This window comes from Argopecten irradians, chromosome 16 (assembly GCF_041381155.1).
Source record: "Argopecten irradians isolate NY chromosome 16, Ai_NY, whole genome shotgun sequence".
Taxonomy (NCBI): Eukaryota; Metazoa; Mollusca; class Bivalvia; order Pectinida; family Pectinidae; genus Argopecten; species Argopecten irradians.
In genome coordinates this window covers 17,726,863-17,745,473 of record NC_091149.1, presented here as the reverse complement: position 1 = coordinate 17,745,473, position 18,611 = coordinate 17,726,863, and the positions used below count along the sequence as shown (strand labels likewise).

Here is an 18,611-nt window from a genome sequence, read left to right as displayed (position 1 = left end):
CCAATTTGAAAAAAATACGTTGTACAAAAGAAAGAACAAAACACAGCAAGAAAACCTATCAAAGATATTAAACAATTTCACTGTAACAAGCATTGTAGAATATCTAGGCATAAATTCTACATGTATAATGAAATGATTAGTTACAAATTAGTGCCGTCAAGGATTTATATGTCTCATATACGTCCTTGGTGCCGTGTTTCGTATTTTTCTATCATTATAATGTACAAGACAATATATAAATTCTTATAAATAAAATAAACAAAATCAACGCTGAATATAAGCTGAAATAAACATGTGTTCCTTTTTTTAAACATTTTTTGTAACGGGGCCGTTCTGACTGGGGCCGTTATTGCAGTGGGGCCGTTCTGACTGGGGCCGTTTTAACAGTGGGGCCGTTTTAACTGGGATTCGGCTACCTTGCACTAACACGAGCTCAAATTATAAAATGGCTTTCAACAGAACAATTAAAATTGCTAAACAATATCATCATATCATTGTTTAATTTCCATATTCTGTCCAATCAAAGGGTTAAGCTTCCGCGTAGCACACCTAGCTTTTTGGGAAGCTATCTTTTATTACATGTTTTTTTTTAACGATTTAGTCCCTTTAACACGCGTACTAGCTAGGGTCGTTTTCGTTTATTCGGAACAACCGGTTTGACCATTGGTTAAAGTCATTATTTCAAGTATAAATTTTGACGGACCTGCAGTTTTTGATACAGGCCTGTGAGGGCTTTGCTTAGGCTCGTCTGAAAACAATGTAAAAGCCCCAGGTCCGTCTTTAATTAATAAACGACCACTAAGGTCCAACCAGTCAAACCGTATAATTGAAAACGGCCATGGTTAGGGTTAGGGAGGCGTCATTATGTAGAAATGCAAATATGTTTGTCATTTATGTTAAATCAATCTGTATTTTTATCATTTATTAATGTAAAATTATTTTAGAAATACCTCAACAACAACAAAAACAATCTGACTTTTGTTTTGTTAGAATTAAAAATAAATGAACTCCCACCACATTATTAAAACGGAAATGTATGTTAACCGGAAATAGCTGCTACGCCATATTTGTTTTTCAGCGGGCGAAAGGTGACTGCAAGCATCATCCTTGGCCTTAGTAAGCTGTGACATCATCTTTTACATGCAAAATATCTCCAACAAGTATGTCTGATATGAGCTATAGCGTTTATTTGATGCAATGGTGTTGTTTTCCCATGTCTATATTTTAAGAAGGAAACACAAACTTCTAAAATGTTAACCCCAGACAGCTGGGAATCGCGATTGGCCTAATCGTACTTTAAAACATTTGTTAGGTACTCAGCTAATTCTACCTCAGTTGTCCTAATAAATTAGTCTGTTAATTACATGCTCTCTCCGTACTGAAAAAAATGGTCAAGATGGTTGGAAGCAGAACTAATTTTAGATCGTTCATATCATCATGCACTGTGTCATGGGTGATGTCAGCTTGAGTCTGTTTTTAGGCCCCTATGTCAACCTAGAGTTAACAAAAAACCACGTTACAGTAAACTGACTTCCTTAAAACAGGTCCGGTAGCACGCTAAATATGGCCATATAGCTTGATTTGACTATATACTCTTAATAGCCAAATCTGACAGCATGGAGTACTTGTAGATAAAGTTCATTTATGATGTAACTGGTAGCAGACTTATCATGACTCCCAAGATCAGTTGGTTTTTATCACGGTAATCCTTAATCTAACTACATACTGTCTACTTTTATAAAGTATAGAGCAAAATAGTGGAAACAAAATATGTTATAAATGCATATATATATAATAAGATCTTGGCTGACATTAATTGTTTTTGGATGTTACAGGTGAAGAGCTATGACTTGACTGTGATGTCCGCTTTGTCCACTCTACGGACAGAGTGATCATTGGTGAATGTGTAACTAAATAAGGTCAGTCGTCGTTATCTTTTGTTTTCAATTCTTTAATTTGAATTGATAAATAGATGATCCTACATGAGTGGCTATGTGATATGAAAATTTATAGGGCTGTGGATTGTCTAACATGTGGCGATCCGATCCGATCCACGATTCGAGGTTGACGATTCACAGATCGGACCACGAATCACCAGTTAGATACAAGCAAAAGATTCAATTGAAGTCGAAACTGTTTTTATTGATAAATCAATAATGCTCTTATATATTGATAAATGTTTGATTGATAATAAAACCATTTTTAGCAATTTTACATTCCTTATAACTAAGCAATAGAGTTACAGGTGAAGTACAGCAGGATTCAATCACTGTAACTAAAAAAAAAATCAAATTATTTGAATTTTGAAATGACGTCATCTCAAAAATACTACTGCACATCAATTACGGCATGAAATCATCATGGTAAGGCATAAATAACCATATGAAAATATTTTCACTGTTACTTTTATTTTGATCAAATACAGAATAAACATTGAGATTAAGAAAAAAATGTTTAAATCTGTAAGAGCAGTTACAATTTAATTTGGTTCTAGGCCTATAGTTTTTATTTTTAATCAAGTGATTTATGATTTTGACTCATAATTAGCCTACCTTTCGTTTTTGACATGGGGTTCACATCTACATACTCAGTAGCCTAATGTAATATATTCGTATTTTTACATATTTCCGACCCGTAATGAAAACGAAATCAATTATCATCTTTTACATCTCTAGAATTCAATAATTATGTTTTATCATTATTATTTTATGAAGAATTCACAACACTGCATCGAAGCGTGGATACGAAAATAACATGTTGCTAGCTTTACTTCACGCAGCTCTTGTGTACTTCCGGTCTACTTCAAAGTGAAAACATCGATGATATTCAGATTTTAGTGTACATTCCTTCACATTTTTGAGCTATGACAGCATTAAAGAAGGTATCATTTTTTGTTTTTGAAAGATCGCGATCCACAAATATCACGAGTAACGAATACTCGTATCCGATCTTTCTCAATAATTCGTGAATACTCGAGTACTCGGATACTCGTTACAGCCCTAAAAATTTATCAAACAAGTTCAATAATTTGATATGCCACATGTGTTATATTACACATGCGTCTTTTACAATACTGATGACCTGGCTGTATGACATGGCTGGATGAACCAGTTATGTAATAATTTTCTTTTGAAGATATATAGCAGACACCTCACAATACACATAAATAATATGCATACACAGTCAAAATAGAGGTTGATCCTTCAATGTTTTCCCATACCTGATTAAGTACAACAGAACTGTGCTACAAAGGACACCAAAGGAACAAAGCAAAAATGTCCTTTATAGACAGTCAGTCTATTTACAGAGGTCAATTATGTAGTAAATAGTACCAAATGGGGTTGATGAGTCTGTCCATTATAGACAGGTGTCCTTTATACAGAGGTCAATTATATAGTAAATTGCACCAAATGGGGTTGATGATGATACTAAGGTGTCCTTTATAGCAAGTTTGACCCCATGTATAACACAATTTTTCAGTAATTTGTATGTTATGTAGATGTCTTTCATGTTGCAGAGTGACCTTTTGTATGTTACATGAAGATGTCTTTCCTGTTACAGAGTGACCGAATGGTGGACATCATGGCGACCTCGACGGGGCAGAGCCAGGTGTCTGAAGCCCTTAAACAGTACCTACAGCGGGACTTGAAGGACAAACAGAGCCTGGTGGTCCCTGAGGGCAAATACAAAGGCTGGGTTCCCCGTAGTATCTACAGCCTAGATTTGGATGAGGTTTGTCTCCCCTTCCTCAGGCTACAGTCGTTCCCTGTAGGTGGCACCTCACTTGGATCGCTTATCAAGATGAAGGTTTTTGAAGCAGTGGGAAACTACCTTTTTAAACTTCCTTCAGCTTTTGGAAATTGTAAGGATTTGAAAACTTTGAATCTTAGTTTCAATTATTTCAACCGCATATCTCCATCTGTTTTCAAGTTGGAAAATCTGACAGAGCTGAATTTAAGTGACAATGAACTGACAGAATTGTCCTCTGATGTTGGCCAGTTAAAGAACTTGAAGATCTTGAACCTTAGCGGGAACATGCTATCATCGGTGCCAGATGAGCTCTCCAAATGTAAAAGTTTGGAGAATGTCAATATTTCTAGAAAGTGGTATCCTCGCGATGGTGGACTGACCGAGTTGCCTAGCGCTGCCTGTGATTTACCAGAATTGCGACAGCTTGATCTGAGCTGGCACCAAATCCACACCATACCTGACAACGTAGGCTCATTGACCAATTTACAATATCTTAAATTAAAAGGAAACTTTTTAAAAAATGTATCGGAAAACATCACGCAGTGTGTTCGTCTACAAGAGCTAGATTTGTCCGGAGCAATGAAACTCAATTCTGTGATTCCTGAACAGATCCTAATGCTCTCGGAACTAAAAGTGCTGAATTTAAGTGGAAACTACTTCACTGAATTACCAAAAGAAGTGGCCGGTCTGAAAAAACTGGAAAAGTTTATAATGCGAAGAAATGCATTGCTTAGACTGCCAGATGCTCTGTTTGATCTAGAGTGCTTACAAACCTTAGAACTGAGTGACAATTATTTATATGAAATACCTCCAGCAATAGCAAATTTGAAAAACATTATGCATATTGACTTGCAAGGAAATAAATTAACAAGTTTGCCGAAGGAGATCGGGAGATGTTTCAGTCTAGTGCAATTGTCGGTAGCATACAATGAGCTTACAAGCTTACCAGATACAATTTGCAGACTTTTGAAGTTACAAGAGTTAGGATTAGAACACAATCAATTGAAGGAACTTCCAATGTTACTGGACAAATTAACTTTGTTGGAAAAAACAGGGCGATTAAGTGTTTATGACAATTATCTCACGAAACCACCACAGGAGATCTGCAGCCAAGGAGTTGCCTCCCTTTTCCGTTTCCTAAAGGAGATGAGGATCAGTGAAGCAAAACATCGTCGGAAGATGATTCTGATTGGAGCGGCGAAGGCTGGTAAGACAAGTCTGAGGAATGCATTGATGCTAGGTCATTCTAAGCTGACAGCAGATCATGAAAGAACATGGGTTTTGGAGCGACATCTGTGGGAACCTGAGCCAAGCCTGCGAGTTCAGATACTGGACTTTGGAGGTCACCATATTTATTCTGCAGCCCACCACATGTTTCTTACCCCAGAGGCGCTGCACTTGGTAGTGTTTGACTTATCAAAGTACGCTGAGGATATGTACGATGCTATGGTCGGCGACTGGATTGACGCCATTGCTGACCGAGCTCCAGGGGCACACATCATTGTAATAGGTACTCACGCTGATCTCTGCTCCGATGATGAGGTCAAGGAACGGATAGATCACATCGTACAGAAGATGAATGCTGATGAAAGAGCAAAGGTTGAAGATCTAAAATTTTCTCTAGAGAAGGCCAAGACTGAGCTTATTAACCTCACAGGTAAGGAAAGCAACACCAAGTTTGAAGATATCGATGCTCAGAGGAAGCGGGACAAGGTCAGTGGGCTACAGCGTGTGTTAAATATGCGTGTGACCTTAGCCAGCAGGGTTGATGTGGTCAGTTGTGCAGATAACTTAGATGGTGTTGATAACCTGAGAGCATCCCTTCAGCAGAAGCTCAAAGAGACGGATGAGAAACCTCTGCCAAAGTCTTGGTACAAATATCTGCTTGCTATTCAGAAGAAAACACAGAAAATCTTACACAGACAGCAGGCGCTGAACATCTTCAAGGATATTATGGACACCATGAATCAGTCGATGATCTCATTAGAAGGTTCTGCAGAATCTAGTTTGGATATGGTTCTGCGATACCTCCACTCTACCGGTGAAATTGTGTGGTACCATGACAACCCACGACTTAGCAGTATCATCTTCCACCGACCTGAAACTCTAGTCGAGATGTTGAGGGCCATATTCCGCCATGACTTTGAAAAGGTCGTTCAATTCAATGACACGTATGGACGTCTCGCAAACATCAGTCTTCACAAATTTGAAGAGATGAAAGTTGATTTTCTGGAACAAGGTCTGATGACGGTTGAGTTGTTGCACTACTGCTTGTTACACTTTCAACTGACCACAGACGCACGTGACATGTTCATCGATCTTATGCTGAAATTTGACCTGTGTTACGAGGTCCCAAAACTTCCTGGAGCTCCGATGACATTTGCATCAAGCAGAATACTCCGCTTCCCATGGTTCCTCGAGAGTGAAACACCGCCTAATCTCTCTACACAGTGGCCATTAGGTATTCCATCTGACATTATTCAGTTAAGCTACCGTCTCCAGTTCAAGAAGAGGCTTCCTCCAAATTTATTTGAAAAGTTCTCAGCCCGTCTTCAGGCTCATATTAGCACGCGATATGACTGGAAGAACGGTGTGTTGGCCACTCGTAACCGTACAAAGTTACTGGTCACCAGGCAGATGGTTGAGACATCTTCTGGTAACCGTATGGACGTGACGGTTTCGGTACGCGGGAGTGACCTACAGGAACTCTGGTTAATGATGTTGAAAACCTACGAAGACATGATCACGCTCCTACAGGAATGGCCGTTTACTCGGTACGAACAATGGCTTCTGTGCTCTCACTGTCTGGTGATCGGTGACGATGATCCGTTCCTCTATCCCGGCGAGGTGCTGCAGACGACCTGCCCCCGTGGCCACTATCAGTTTACATCCTGTAAGAAGGCCAAAGATGTACCAATTCCTGCCTGTTTCCTTTTCCCACTTGATACAGGTGAGTACACTAACTGTAATCCTTTTTTGTTTAAATTATGCAAAAAAAAAAAAAAAGTGGAAAAAAAAATAAAAAAAAGAAAATTGTATAGCCAGTTCTTCTACAGTATTATGTAATATTCTTAGTTGATAGAATAAACCTTAAGATTGCTGAAATTCTTATCAAGGATGTGACAAGTAGGCAAATATTCACTGTCCAACCTACATATGTTACAAGCTCATCCATTTAACTATTACATACACTTGCATTGAAACCAATTCAAATAATGCATAAAATTTTAGACAATTAGATATGTGCCATACCATGGTATAAGCTGTATATATAATCTTTATACAATAACGTTGTTCGAACTATTGGAAATATTCAAATAATAGGATTTAATGAGGTTGTTATTTATTTTATCAGATTTCCAAGATGACATCGCGGAACACATCAAGGTGGTGAAGGAGTTTCTACTGTCTACATATGATAGTGTGGATGGGGGCGGCAGCTACATTCAGAGTAAGTCTGGGAATAAAGGGCCAGAACAGACCAATTTTATTATACCCCCTCCCCCCGGCAACGAAGTTAAGGGCAGGGGGCATACTCAAATCACGTTATCCGTCTCTCTGTCTGTAGACACAACTTTATCCGACGACCCCTTTCCTAAACTACTTGAGAGATTTTGATAAAATATGGTACACAGAACCAAGAGAGTCATGTAAACTATCCAGGGTTCTGCAATGCCCTGTATAAATGTAGTTATCACTAAATTTGTGCAGCAGGGGGTATTAGTTGCCCACTCTGGAGACAGTTCAGTTCTATTTTTTGTTTACAATCACAGTCAATGAAATGCTTGATATCTTACACTTGACTTTTAATGCATTCTCAACATTAAATTGGTGAAGAGGAAGCAACTCATACAGAAACTAGAAATTGTCTAGGACAATGTGATAGCTTTTCACATACGAGCCGGTATTTAAATTTTAGGTAACAGAACAAACTAACTGAATGAGAAGTTACATGGCACAAAGAGAGGTAACTGGTATTGAATTAACATATGTGTGAAAATTATGTAAATGGCTTACAATTTTATTGATTTTATTTTTCTACAACTATTAAAACTTTATGACCTTGGATAAAGGTCAAAGGCTTTTATTTTTCAAAACTAATAAACAATTACCTAAGTATGATTAACTGAGAATACATAACTTTGACTCTAGCGGGAAAAAATTGGCATATTTCACCAAAAAAATAGGTTGTTTGCATTAATTGACCCCAAAAATTACCAGAAGTTGTCATTATAGAGAAAAAAACATTCAATAACAAAAATTCTCCATTTACCATTCTGCATACAATTAAGAAAAATGTACAAAATTGGCTTCTTGGTTAATGAGCTACGGCTGTACGAATGAGTTGAATTTTTACTGGATCATAGCTACAGTCACAAGAACTCTGACTTTTGATGAAGGTCAAGGTCGTTCATTTTTTCCAAATCTGATATTCAACTACCTTTTTTAGAATCATACTTCATGCACAATATCAAGGAGTTACATGGCACAAAGAGAGGTAACTGGTATTGAATTAACATATGTGTGAAAATTATGTATAATGGCTAACAATTTTATTGATTTTATTTTTCTACAACTATTAAAACTTTATGACCTTGGATAAAGGTCAAAGGCTTTTATTTTTCAAAGCTATTTAACAATTACCTAAGTATGATTAACTGAGAATACGTAACTTCGACTCTAGCGAAAACAATTGGCATATTTCACCAAAAAAATAGGTTGTTTGCATTAATTGACCCCAAAAACTACCAGAAGTTATCATTATAGAGAAAAAAATATTCAATAACAAAAATTCTCCATTTACCATTCTGCATACAATTAAGAAAAATGTACAAAATTGGCTTCTTTATTAATGAGCTACGGCTGTCCGAATGAGCTGAATTTTTACTGGATTATTTTCATACATTGTAGCTACAGTCACAAGAACTTTGACTTTTAATGACGGTCAAGGTTGTTCATTTTTTTCAAACTTGATATTCAACTACCTTTTTTAGAATCATACTTCATGCACAATATCAAGCCTCTATACTATGTAAAACTTGACAAGTAGATTTTTTCGTGATTTTTCACCAAAAACAGTGATTTTGTACTACGATCAACTGGAAGTTTATATGATTACATTATAATCACCTCAACACACCTAGTTATTGCAGGGTTTATTTCAGGCCGTAGGATACAGAGGCTTTGAAACTTAGGGATGCTAAACTTTTATCAGACTTTACTTTAAAGTGAACAGTCGGTCAAGGATGACTAAAGTCGGTAAAAATGGTGTGAATGTATCCAGTATAATTTCTTATGGAATAGAAAAATAAACTTTCTCGTCAAAATCTGTCTGTGTAAGTAGAAATTAATTTAAAGTATAGGAATTCTAAAACGTCCTCTCGGCTGACTATGTCCGTGGTTACATTTCCACGCAGCCTTGCTTTCAATGCTTTCAACTTTTCTTTATATTTCAATGGTCAGAACTGGGAAATGTAAGGAGAACTTGACCGTCGTATTAATATGTGAGAACTTTTGGAAGGCCAATGAACGCATTTAGACGGGTTTTCTTTGCCCGACTATTCACTTTAAAGTTTTGCATTGAGCTCTGTTTCTCAAAAACTATAACTGCAATCCTAACCAAACTTTAAGATAGCTAAAGGCCATTCCTTATCATCTCTGACAACACACCTAATTGTTGCAGGATTCGTTTCATGGTGTGGAATTCAGGGGCTGTGAAACTTAGGGATGCTAAAATATACTTCACTCTTTTTTTCAAAAAGTATGAGTCTAATCCTTAAAATTCAAGAATGGGGTACGTGCACGTGTGATACTTACAAATACGCTTAATTCCTGTTATCCTATGTCTTACCATTTGACGGAGAGGGCATTCACAAAAACAGAACTTTAGAGGAATGATAAGAATAATCATAATAATAAGAGTATTAAACTTTTAGAAAACAATGGGGCTTTTCATGATCACCATTTAAAATGATTTTACACCCAGAACATAAGTTATCAAAATTAAGAGATTCTTTGTACGTACATATTTTTACCTGGAATCTTATTTTAGCACTTCTTGCATCAAAGATAATCTGCTAAAAATAGTAAACTATGACTGTGCTTATTATGTTTTCTTTGTATCATCAATGTGGTATCATGTTAAAAAAATTTTTATCGCTAAAATTTGAATATGGCAAAATAAGTATATTTATATTTAGTAAGTTTTTGATTGTTAATGAATCCTTAAAGAAAAGCATGAGTACAAGACTCATCTAGTTTAATCCCATACAATAATTAAATGCAGAGTTTAACGTAAGTTTTCAGTCGGAAGAGAAAACATTTAAACTCTTAAGCAAGTTGTGTTTATGATTTTAGCATTCAATAGTATTTAAAATTAAGATTTCATATAGAAAAAATGTTTGTGTTTATAACTTCAGGGCTACTATCTAACTTAGGATTGAGCTATATCGCAGCTCGTTGTGGAGCAGAATGGTCCCTGATGGCTTTGGCACTGGGACTCACCCAGCCAGAGATAGAACAGATTCAGCTTGATAATCCGTACCAGACGGTAAAACAGATAACCACAGCGCTGGTACGCTGGCGGGACCGTAGACACAACACAACAGAGGAGGATGTCCTCGCAGATCTTCTCGCGGCCTTACAGACGGCTGGTAGGCAAGACTTAGTGGATGATCTGGAGGAGAAGTTCCATATACAAGGTACGTAATTCACATTTGTTACTATGGTTGTAAAGTTTGAGTTTCTTATTTTACTTTAAAAATGAAAAAAAAAATTGAATACAGAAGGAAAGTATTTCAAATTATTGATTGCATCCTAAAAATATTAAGTTTCTTATTTTACTTTAAAATGAAAAAAAAGAATGAAAATTAAATACAAAAGAAAAGTATTTTAAATATTTAATTAATTGCATCCTAAAAAAATTCTGTGTTACTATGCCCTATATGAATGGGATAATTATTGCACAGACAGTACTTTCGCTTAAGCGTTCATGGATTTTCAAGAATTTTTCATTTAATATTTATGCCAATTTTTTCTAGTTAAACAAGTGCTGTTTCAGAAGTCAATGCTCTTGTTAACAGACTAAAAAATAACAATACAATATGTTTATATTTGTGTGTTACAGTTGATACCTAACTGGACAATGCTACCTCATACTCCAGCAGTCTGCATCAGTTTCATCCAAATTCTACTGTGTCAATGTTCCGAAAGATTCTGGCTGCTTAGAAAATATTTTCTTCTAAATGACTGAGGATATGCAATACTGGTATTCAATTATGACAGAGACGATCAGCAGGGAAAAACTTGTTTGTTTATAATAATGATGATGAATTCTAGAAAAATAGCTGTTTGAACTGAAATCATCAGGATTGAAAATTCATGTACCGAAATACAAAAATGACTTATGTATCATAATGGAGATATGTTATCTGTTTTCAAATGAATAGAAGTGATAGTTTAATTAATTTTTCAACAGGATCATAAAGCTAATTAATGTTGTTAATCATTTAATGTTAAACACAAATCTGTACAATTACAATATGTTAACATTGATGTAATCTTTAATAGAAAAACACCCAATAATTTATACATTTGATAGAAAGTATTGTTTAGACTGACACTTCTTGGTTTACAACTATTTATAAATTGTTTCTGTGTTTTGATTAAAAGTTCTTTGGCAACTATATTCTTTAAAGTGCTGAAACCTTTTTGTATTAAAGTATTTATACTTGTGTGATACACTTTAATTGTGACTTGTACCAATCTGTAGTATAGTATATATGTGTCAGGGCGATATGAGAGATCAGAAACGTGTTCAATGTAGTGCAAACATGTGGGTCCCATGATGTAGAATTTTCTGTGAGTTTGAAAAATTATGATTTCATATCTTCACTTACAGTAAAACTACTTAGATCTTACCTCAATTCACATGGAAGATTTGTATTATAGCAAATAGAGAAATTCATACTTAAGATGTTTACATTTTCTCTTTGTATAAAGTAGATACAGAAATTCATACTTAAGTTTTTATGTTTAATATTAATATAAATATCAGGTATTGATTTTTTTCTGATTTTTTCAAATTCGTTTGGATGAAATTAGCATGTTTAAATTTTAAGTCAAACAGATTTTGATTTCATAAAAAAATAAAATAAAGGATAGCTCCATATCTATAGATACAGTTAGATTACAGTACCAAATTTGTGAAAACATTAGAATGTTCAACATATATATTCTAACAAGCTAATTTAATATGGAACCAAATGTTTTCCCCCTTAAAAACCTACAACTGACATCATTATAACCCAACAATAGATGAAACTTTCAACATTTTTCGCCACTTCAAAGAAATTATCCATGGTGTATAGTGTACATACAGTGTAAATTTTTCTTTTTACATCAAATGTTTTTGTATGGAATGTATTCAAGATTTGTATTTCCCCTTGGTGCAATTTTAGTTAAATTTTGATATTATTTATGAGTAGCATAGCAATTTTCATAAAATGTTTACAATACATGTAAAATTTTATGTTTGTACCATGATGGTCAGCATATAAAATTCTCTGGTGGGGTTACGCAATTAGAATTTTGTTTCATTTTTGTATCTGTGTGAATACCAGACATTGAAGAGTTATTCCCCTTGTGTTCTTTGCCAGATTACAACTCGATTTGCCTTTTTCTTATTTATATAGAATATAACTCTGATCACCCGATTAGTTGCTCTTCTGGCTCTGGAAGCCTCTTCTATCTAGGAGCACAAATCGAGTTGCATTCAGCATTTCATAAGTTTAAAGTAGAGGTACACATAATTGAAAACTGTGACGTTTTTTTTAACATGTATGTATGTACGAAAGTAGTTAATTTTACTGAAGATATACTCTTACAAGTGTGATCTGCAGGTATTACATTAATTTATAGAATTATAAAACATTAAGTAAGTTATCACTTTGTTGTTAGTAAGCTGTTACATTTTGTAATACAATAGTGATTAACAAATTATCAACTGTATTGGTCATCAGGCGTTTGATGACTTGTTCAATGTTGTGATTTTGTTTATCTGTGTGTGCCTGTAGCTGTTGTTGACTATGATAAACTGGTAAATACAAGGTATACATGATGAATATTTTATTGTCTATATACCTTCAATATTGTCCATACTTCATAAACAATATGTAGTTTCCATTCTCATCATTCCAAGATACTTTAAACTGACTTTTTAGCCCACCATCATCAGATGGTGGGCTATTCAAATCGCCTTTCGTCCGTGGTCCGTCGTCCGTCCGTCCGTCCGTTAACAATTCTTGTTACCGCTATTTCTCAGAAAGTACTGAAGGGATCTTTCTCAAATTTCATATGTAGGTTCCCCTAGGACCCTAGTTGTGCATATTGCATTTTGCGACCGATCGGTCAACAAGATGGCCGACAGGTGGCCATCTTGGATTTTGATAGTTAAAGTTTGTTACCGCTATTTCTCAAAAAGTGCTGAAGGGATCTTTCTCAAATTTCATATGTAGGTTCCCCTAGGACCCTAGTTGTGCATATGGCATTTCGGGACCAATCGGTCAACAAGATGGCCGACAGGCGGCCATCTTGGATTTTGATAGTTAAAGGTTGTTACCGCTATTTCTCAAAAAGTGCTGAAGGGATCTTTCTCAAATTTCATATACAGGTTCCCCCAGGACCCTAGTTGTGCATATTGCATTTTGGGACCGATCAGTCAACAAGATGGCCGACAGGCGGCCATCTTGGATTTTGATAGTTAAAAGTTTGTTACCGCTATTTCTCAAAAAGAACTGAAGGGATCTTTCTCAAATTTCATATGTAGGTTCACCTAGGACCCTAGTTGTGCATATTGCATTTTGGGACCGATCAGTCAACAAGATGGCCGACAGGCGGCCATCTTGGATTTTGATAGTTTAAGTTTGTTACCGCTATTTCTCAAAAAGTACTGAAGAGATCTTTCTCAAATTTCATATATAGGTTCCCTAGGGCCCTAGTTGTGTATGTTGCATTTTGGGACCGATCGGTGAACAAAATGGCCGACAGGCGGCCATCTTGGATTTTGATAGTTAAAGTTTGTTATCGCTATTTCTCAGAAAGTACTGAAGGGATCTTTCTCAAATTCCAAGCATAGTTTCCCCTTGTACCGTAGTTGTGCATAGTACCTTTAAGGACTGCTCCATAATGCTTTTTGGGACTGATCGGTAAAAAAGATGGCCAACCGTCCGCCATCTTAGATTTCATTGTTGAAGTTTGTTACCACTTTTTCTTAGAAAGTACTATAGCGATCTGTCTCAAATTTTATATGTAGTGTGTTTGAAAAAGTTTGAAAAGCAGGGAAAAGATCCTCTTTCCATTGTCAGACATAAATCATTCTTTGGTGGGCGCCAAGATCCCTCTGGGATCTCTTGTTAATATTTCTGCTGGTGTTTACAAGTTGAAATTTTTACACATAATAAATTTTTTTGAAGAAGCGGAAAGTTAAAAAAAAATTCCACATCGTGAACAGTTAAAAAAAAAAAAAAATGAAAGATAAATCCCAATGGTGCCACACTTTACCAGGTAAATGTATCATTGGAGGAAAAAAACAAACTTTAAATCTGTGATCCAGTGTGTTGTAGAATAATTGATATCGTGAGTTTTAATTCTGACAAGATGATCATATTTGATACTCATATATATGTAATGCTTTAAATGTATAATGTATGTACATTTATAGTAAAACACAGTTATAATGAACTTCTGGGGCCAACGGAATCACTTCGTTATAAGCAAAGTTTGTTATACACGTGTTACAAATCAACATCATATAGGAACCTTGAAGGGGAATGACAATTACTACGTTATAACCATGAATTTGTTGTAATCGTGTTTTACTGTATCTTGTATATCCAGTATCCTGCTCCATTGAGGACACAAAAAGTTTACAAAGGATGTGGTATTTCTTGGATTTAACTATCTTTTATTGATGTTAATAGAAATGGCTTTAAATATAGAATTCATTCATTATTATATATTTCTAAGATATTGGGTGTATAAAGATGCAAAATATTACATATATCATTCAGATATTCAATTGAATTTACATGATACTTGTTTGCTTGCACTAGAAGAATTGTCATGTACTTTAACAAGAGTCTAAATCACAAGAAAATACTCAGAAGCTACTTACTAGTCACTAAGTTGTAATTAAGCTGTACTCAAAACTATTTAAAGCATGAAACTTCAAAGTATCATTATTGAAAAGAATCAATATTCTATATTTAAAGGTATTAAAGAGAATTTTCAAAATTTAAATACAATCAATGCAGTTTTGTAGATTATGAACCAAGGAGATGTTATGCATGTACATTCTGTATTAATAAATATCCAAATTATGTGAATGTCATGTAAAAAAAAGTAGCTTTTAGCATATACTATTTATATTCTAGATAAATTGACTACTCATCATAGGTAGAAAAATATACATGAAAATTGCCCGAATACATTGCCAATTGATATGTATATTTTGCAGTTTCAGAAACATAACCTTGTGCCACTAACTTTTTAGGTCATCTGACCCGAAGGGTCAGGATGACCTATTGTCATCATGCACCGTCCGTCGTCGTGCGCCGTGCGCCGTGCGCCGTGCGTAAACTTTTTATTCAAACGACTTCTTCTCAAGAACCAGAAGGCCCAGGGTACTCATATTTGGCGTGTATGTTGCTGGGATGGAGGGCTACCAAGTTTGTTCAAATGAATGACCTTGACCTTCATTCAAGGTCACAGGGGTCAAAAAGGCTAAAAATTTTAAACAACTTCTTCTCAAGAACCAGAAGGCCCAGGGTACTGATATTTGCCCTGTAGGATGCTGGGATGAAGGGCTACCAAGTTTGTTCGAATAAATGACCTTGACCTTCATTCAAGGTCACGAGGGTCAAATAGGCTAAAATCCTTTAAACAACTTCTTGTGAATAACTAAGAGGCCTAGAGACCTGATATTAGGCCTGTGGCATGCTGGGATGAAGGGCTACCAAGTTTGTTCAAATAAATGACCTTGACCTTCATTCAAGGTCACGAGGGTCAAATAGGCTAAAATCTTTAAACAACTTCTTCTCAAGAACCAGAAGGCCCAGGGTACTGATATTTGCCCTGTAGAATGCTGGGATGAAGGGCTACCAAGTTTGTTCAAAGAAATGACCTTGACCTTCATTCAAGGTCACAGGGGTCAAATAGGCTAAAATCCTTTAAATAACTTCTTGTGAATAACTAAAAGGCCTAGAGACCTGATATTAGGCCTGTGGCATGCTGGGATGAAGGGCTACTAAGTTTGTTCAAATAAATGACCTTGACCTTCATTCAAGGTATCGAGGGTCAAATAGGCTAAAATCTTTAAACAACTTCTTTTCAAGAACCAGAAGGCCCAGGGTACTGATATTGGGCCTGTGACATGCTTGGATGAAGGGCTACCAAGTTTGTTCAAATGAATGACCTTGACCTTCAATCAAGGTCACGAGGGTCAAAAAGGCTAAAATCTTTTAACAACTTCTTCTCAAGAACCAGAAGGCCCAGGGTACTGATATTTGCCCTGTAGGATGCTGGGATGAAGGGCTACCAAGTTTGTTCAAATAAATGACCTTGACCTTCATTCAAGGTCACACTGGTCAAATAGGCTAAAATCCTTTAAATAACTTCTTGTGAATAACTAAGAGGCCTAGAGACCTGATATTAGGCCTGTGGCATGCTGGGATGAAGGGCTACCAAGTTTGTTCAAATAAATGACCTTGACCTTCATTCAAGTTCACGAGGGTCGAAAAGGCTAAAATCTTTAAACAACTTCTTCTCAAGAACCAGAAGGCCCAGGGTACTGATATTTGCCCTGTAGGATGCTGGGATGTAGGGCTACCAAGTTTGTTCAAATAAATGACCTTGACCTTCATTCAAGGTCACGAGGGTCAAATAGGCTAAAATCTTTAAACGACTTCTTCTCAAGAACCAGAAGGCCCAGGGTACTGATATTGGGACTGTGACATGCTTGGATGAAGGGCTACCAAGTTTGTTCGAATAAATGACCTTGACCTTCATTCAAGGTCACAGAAGTCAAATAGGCTAAAATCCTTTAAACAACTGCTTGTGAATAACTAAGAGGCCTAAAGACCTGATATTAGGCCTGTGGCATGCTGGGATGAAGGGCTACCAAGTTTGTTCAAATAAATGACCTTGACCTTCATTCAAGGTCACGAGGGTCAAAAAGGCTAAAATCTTTAAACAACTTCTTCTCAAGAACCAGAAGGCCCAGGGTACTGATATTTGCCCTGTAGGATGCTGGGATGAAGGGCTACCAAGTTTGTTCAAATAAATGACCTTGACCTTCATTCAAGGTCACGAGGGTCAAATAGGCTAAAATCTTTAAACGACTTCTTCTCAAGAACCAGAAGGCCCAGGGTACTGATATTAGGCCTGTGGCATGCTGGGATGAAGGGCTACCAAGTTTGTTCAAATGAATGACCTTAACCTTCATTCAAGGTCACGGGGGTCAAATAGGCTAAAATCTTTAAACGACTTCTTCTCAAGAACCAGAAGGCCCAGGGTACTGATATTTGGCCTGTAGGATGCTGGGATGAAGGGCTACCAAGTTAGTTCAAATAAATGACCTTGACCTTCATTCAAGGTCACAGGGGTCAAATAGGCTAAAATCATTTAAACAAATTCTTGTGAATAACTATGAGGCCTAGAGACCTGATATTAGACCTGTGGCATGCTGGGATGAAGGGCTACCAAGTTTGTCCAAATGAATGACCTTGATCTTCATTCAAGGTCACAGGGGTCAAATAGGCTAAAATCTTTAAATGAATTCTTCTTAAGAACCAGAAGGCCCAGGGTACTGATATTGGGCATGTAGCATGCTGGGATGAAGGACTACCAAGTTTGTTCAAATGAATTACCTTGACCTTCAATCAAGGTCACAGTGGTCAAATAGGCTAAAATCTTTAAACGATTATGTTGTATTGTACTAATAGTCAGATGACCGTTAAGGCCCATGGGCCTCTTGTATAAATGCTTAAAATCGTGAATGGTCTTGTAAATCTGCCCCGTAAATCATGCTATATATGTATATCTGTACACTCAACTAAAGTTTTGTCTGAGTCTGAGTACATCTTTTTTTTTTTTATTTTTTTCTTTTTCTTTTTTTTTTTTCTTTTTTTTTTTGTAAATGTCACAATAAGCTGTACAAAGTACAGTAATTGATCAAGGAAAATTGTCCATGAATGTTGGTCTATTTAATAGACAAAATTAAAATGAATTACATACACTAGATATTATAATAAATATTGAATGAATTTAATGCTAATGAATTTTTTATTTGATATATGCATGTATATACTAGATTTCTTTTATTCACATTCTGCTCTTATCAATTTGAAAGACAGATTGATACAAAGGGAAGTTACTCTACAAAGGGAAGTAACTATTGTAAGATACTAGTACTGTCCCATGGATGCTCTGAATGAAATGTTAATTGGGGATAGAAGTGATTTTCACCAAAGGATTGCTATAATTTACTGACATTACATAATGCTATCAACTTTGCCAGCCAAGGGTATGAAGTTAGTGCAATTCTCTTCTTTTAAACTCTTGTCCTGACATGATTTAAAAGAGGAACTTCATTTTTGATGAGAGATCTGCACTATCAGGGAGAGCATCACATTGAAACGTTTTGGTGAGCGAAGTTATATTGCAGTATTACAAACAGTACTTTTAATTAAATCCGTTATGTTTAATTAGTTTTACACTGTTGAACTAATTATGAACCACATTAGAGTATATCATAATCCAAATGATGTGTGAATTCATCAATTCATATGATTTTGAAATGTTCA

General features: G+C 35.9%; 1 protein-coding gene across 4 annotated transcripts; it reads left to right on the top strand.

Moving 5' to 3' along the window:
- Window positions 1-1,061: 1,061 nt before the first annotated feature.
- Window positions 1,062-18,076, top strand: LOC138311046 (malignant fibrous histiocytoma-amplified sequence 1 homolog). Of its 4 annotated transcripts, none has more exons than XM_069252474.1 (6): window positions 1,062-1,116; window positions 1,836-1,919; window positions 3,562-6,700; window positions 7,106-7,201; window positions 10,170-10,451; window positions 10,877-18,076. In XM_069252474.1, exons 3-6 carry the CDS (start codon window positions 3,571-3,573, stop codon window positions 10,885-10,887), a joined length of 3,519 nt encoding a protein of 1,172 aa, XP_069108575.1. In that variant the 5' UTR covers window positions 1,062-1,116; window positions 1,836-1,919; window positions 3,562-3,570; the 3' UTR covers window positions 10,888-18,076. The 4 variants fall into 4 exon arrangements, with proteins under 4 accessions (XP_069108575.1, XP_069108574.1, XP_069108576.1 ...); XM_069252473.1 differs by having other exon boundaries at window positions 1,063-1,160; XM_069252475.1 differs by lacking the exon at window positions 10,877-18,076 and adding an exon at window positions 7,670-7,717 and having other exon boundaries at window positions 1,063-1,160; window positions 10,170-10,283.
- The last annotated feature ends 535 nt before the right edge of the window (window positions 18,077-18,611 follow it).

What these genes read in the sequence shown, in the direction of transcription:
- LOC138311046 (XM_069252474.1), top strand. Translation starts at nt 3,571, where the DNA reads ATGGTGGACATCATGGCGACCTCGACGGGGCAGAGCCAGGTGTCTGAA. An exon ending in CCTTTTCCCACTTGATACAG is followed by an intron (nt 6,701 to 7,105) that starts GTGAGTACACTA and finishes TTATTTTATCAG; the next exon opens with ATTTCCAAGATGACATCGCG. An exon ending in GGGCGGCAGCTACATTCAGA is followed by an intron (nt 7,202 to 10,169) that starts GTAAGTCTGGGA and finishes TTATAACTTCAG; the next exon opens with GGCTACTATCTAACTTAGGA.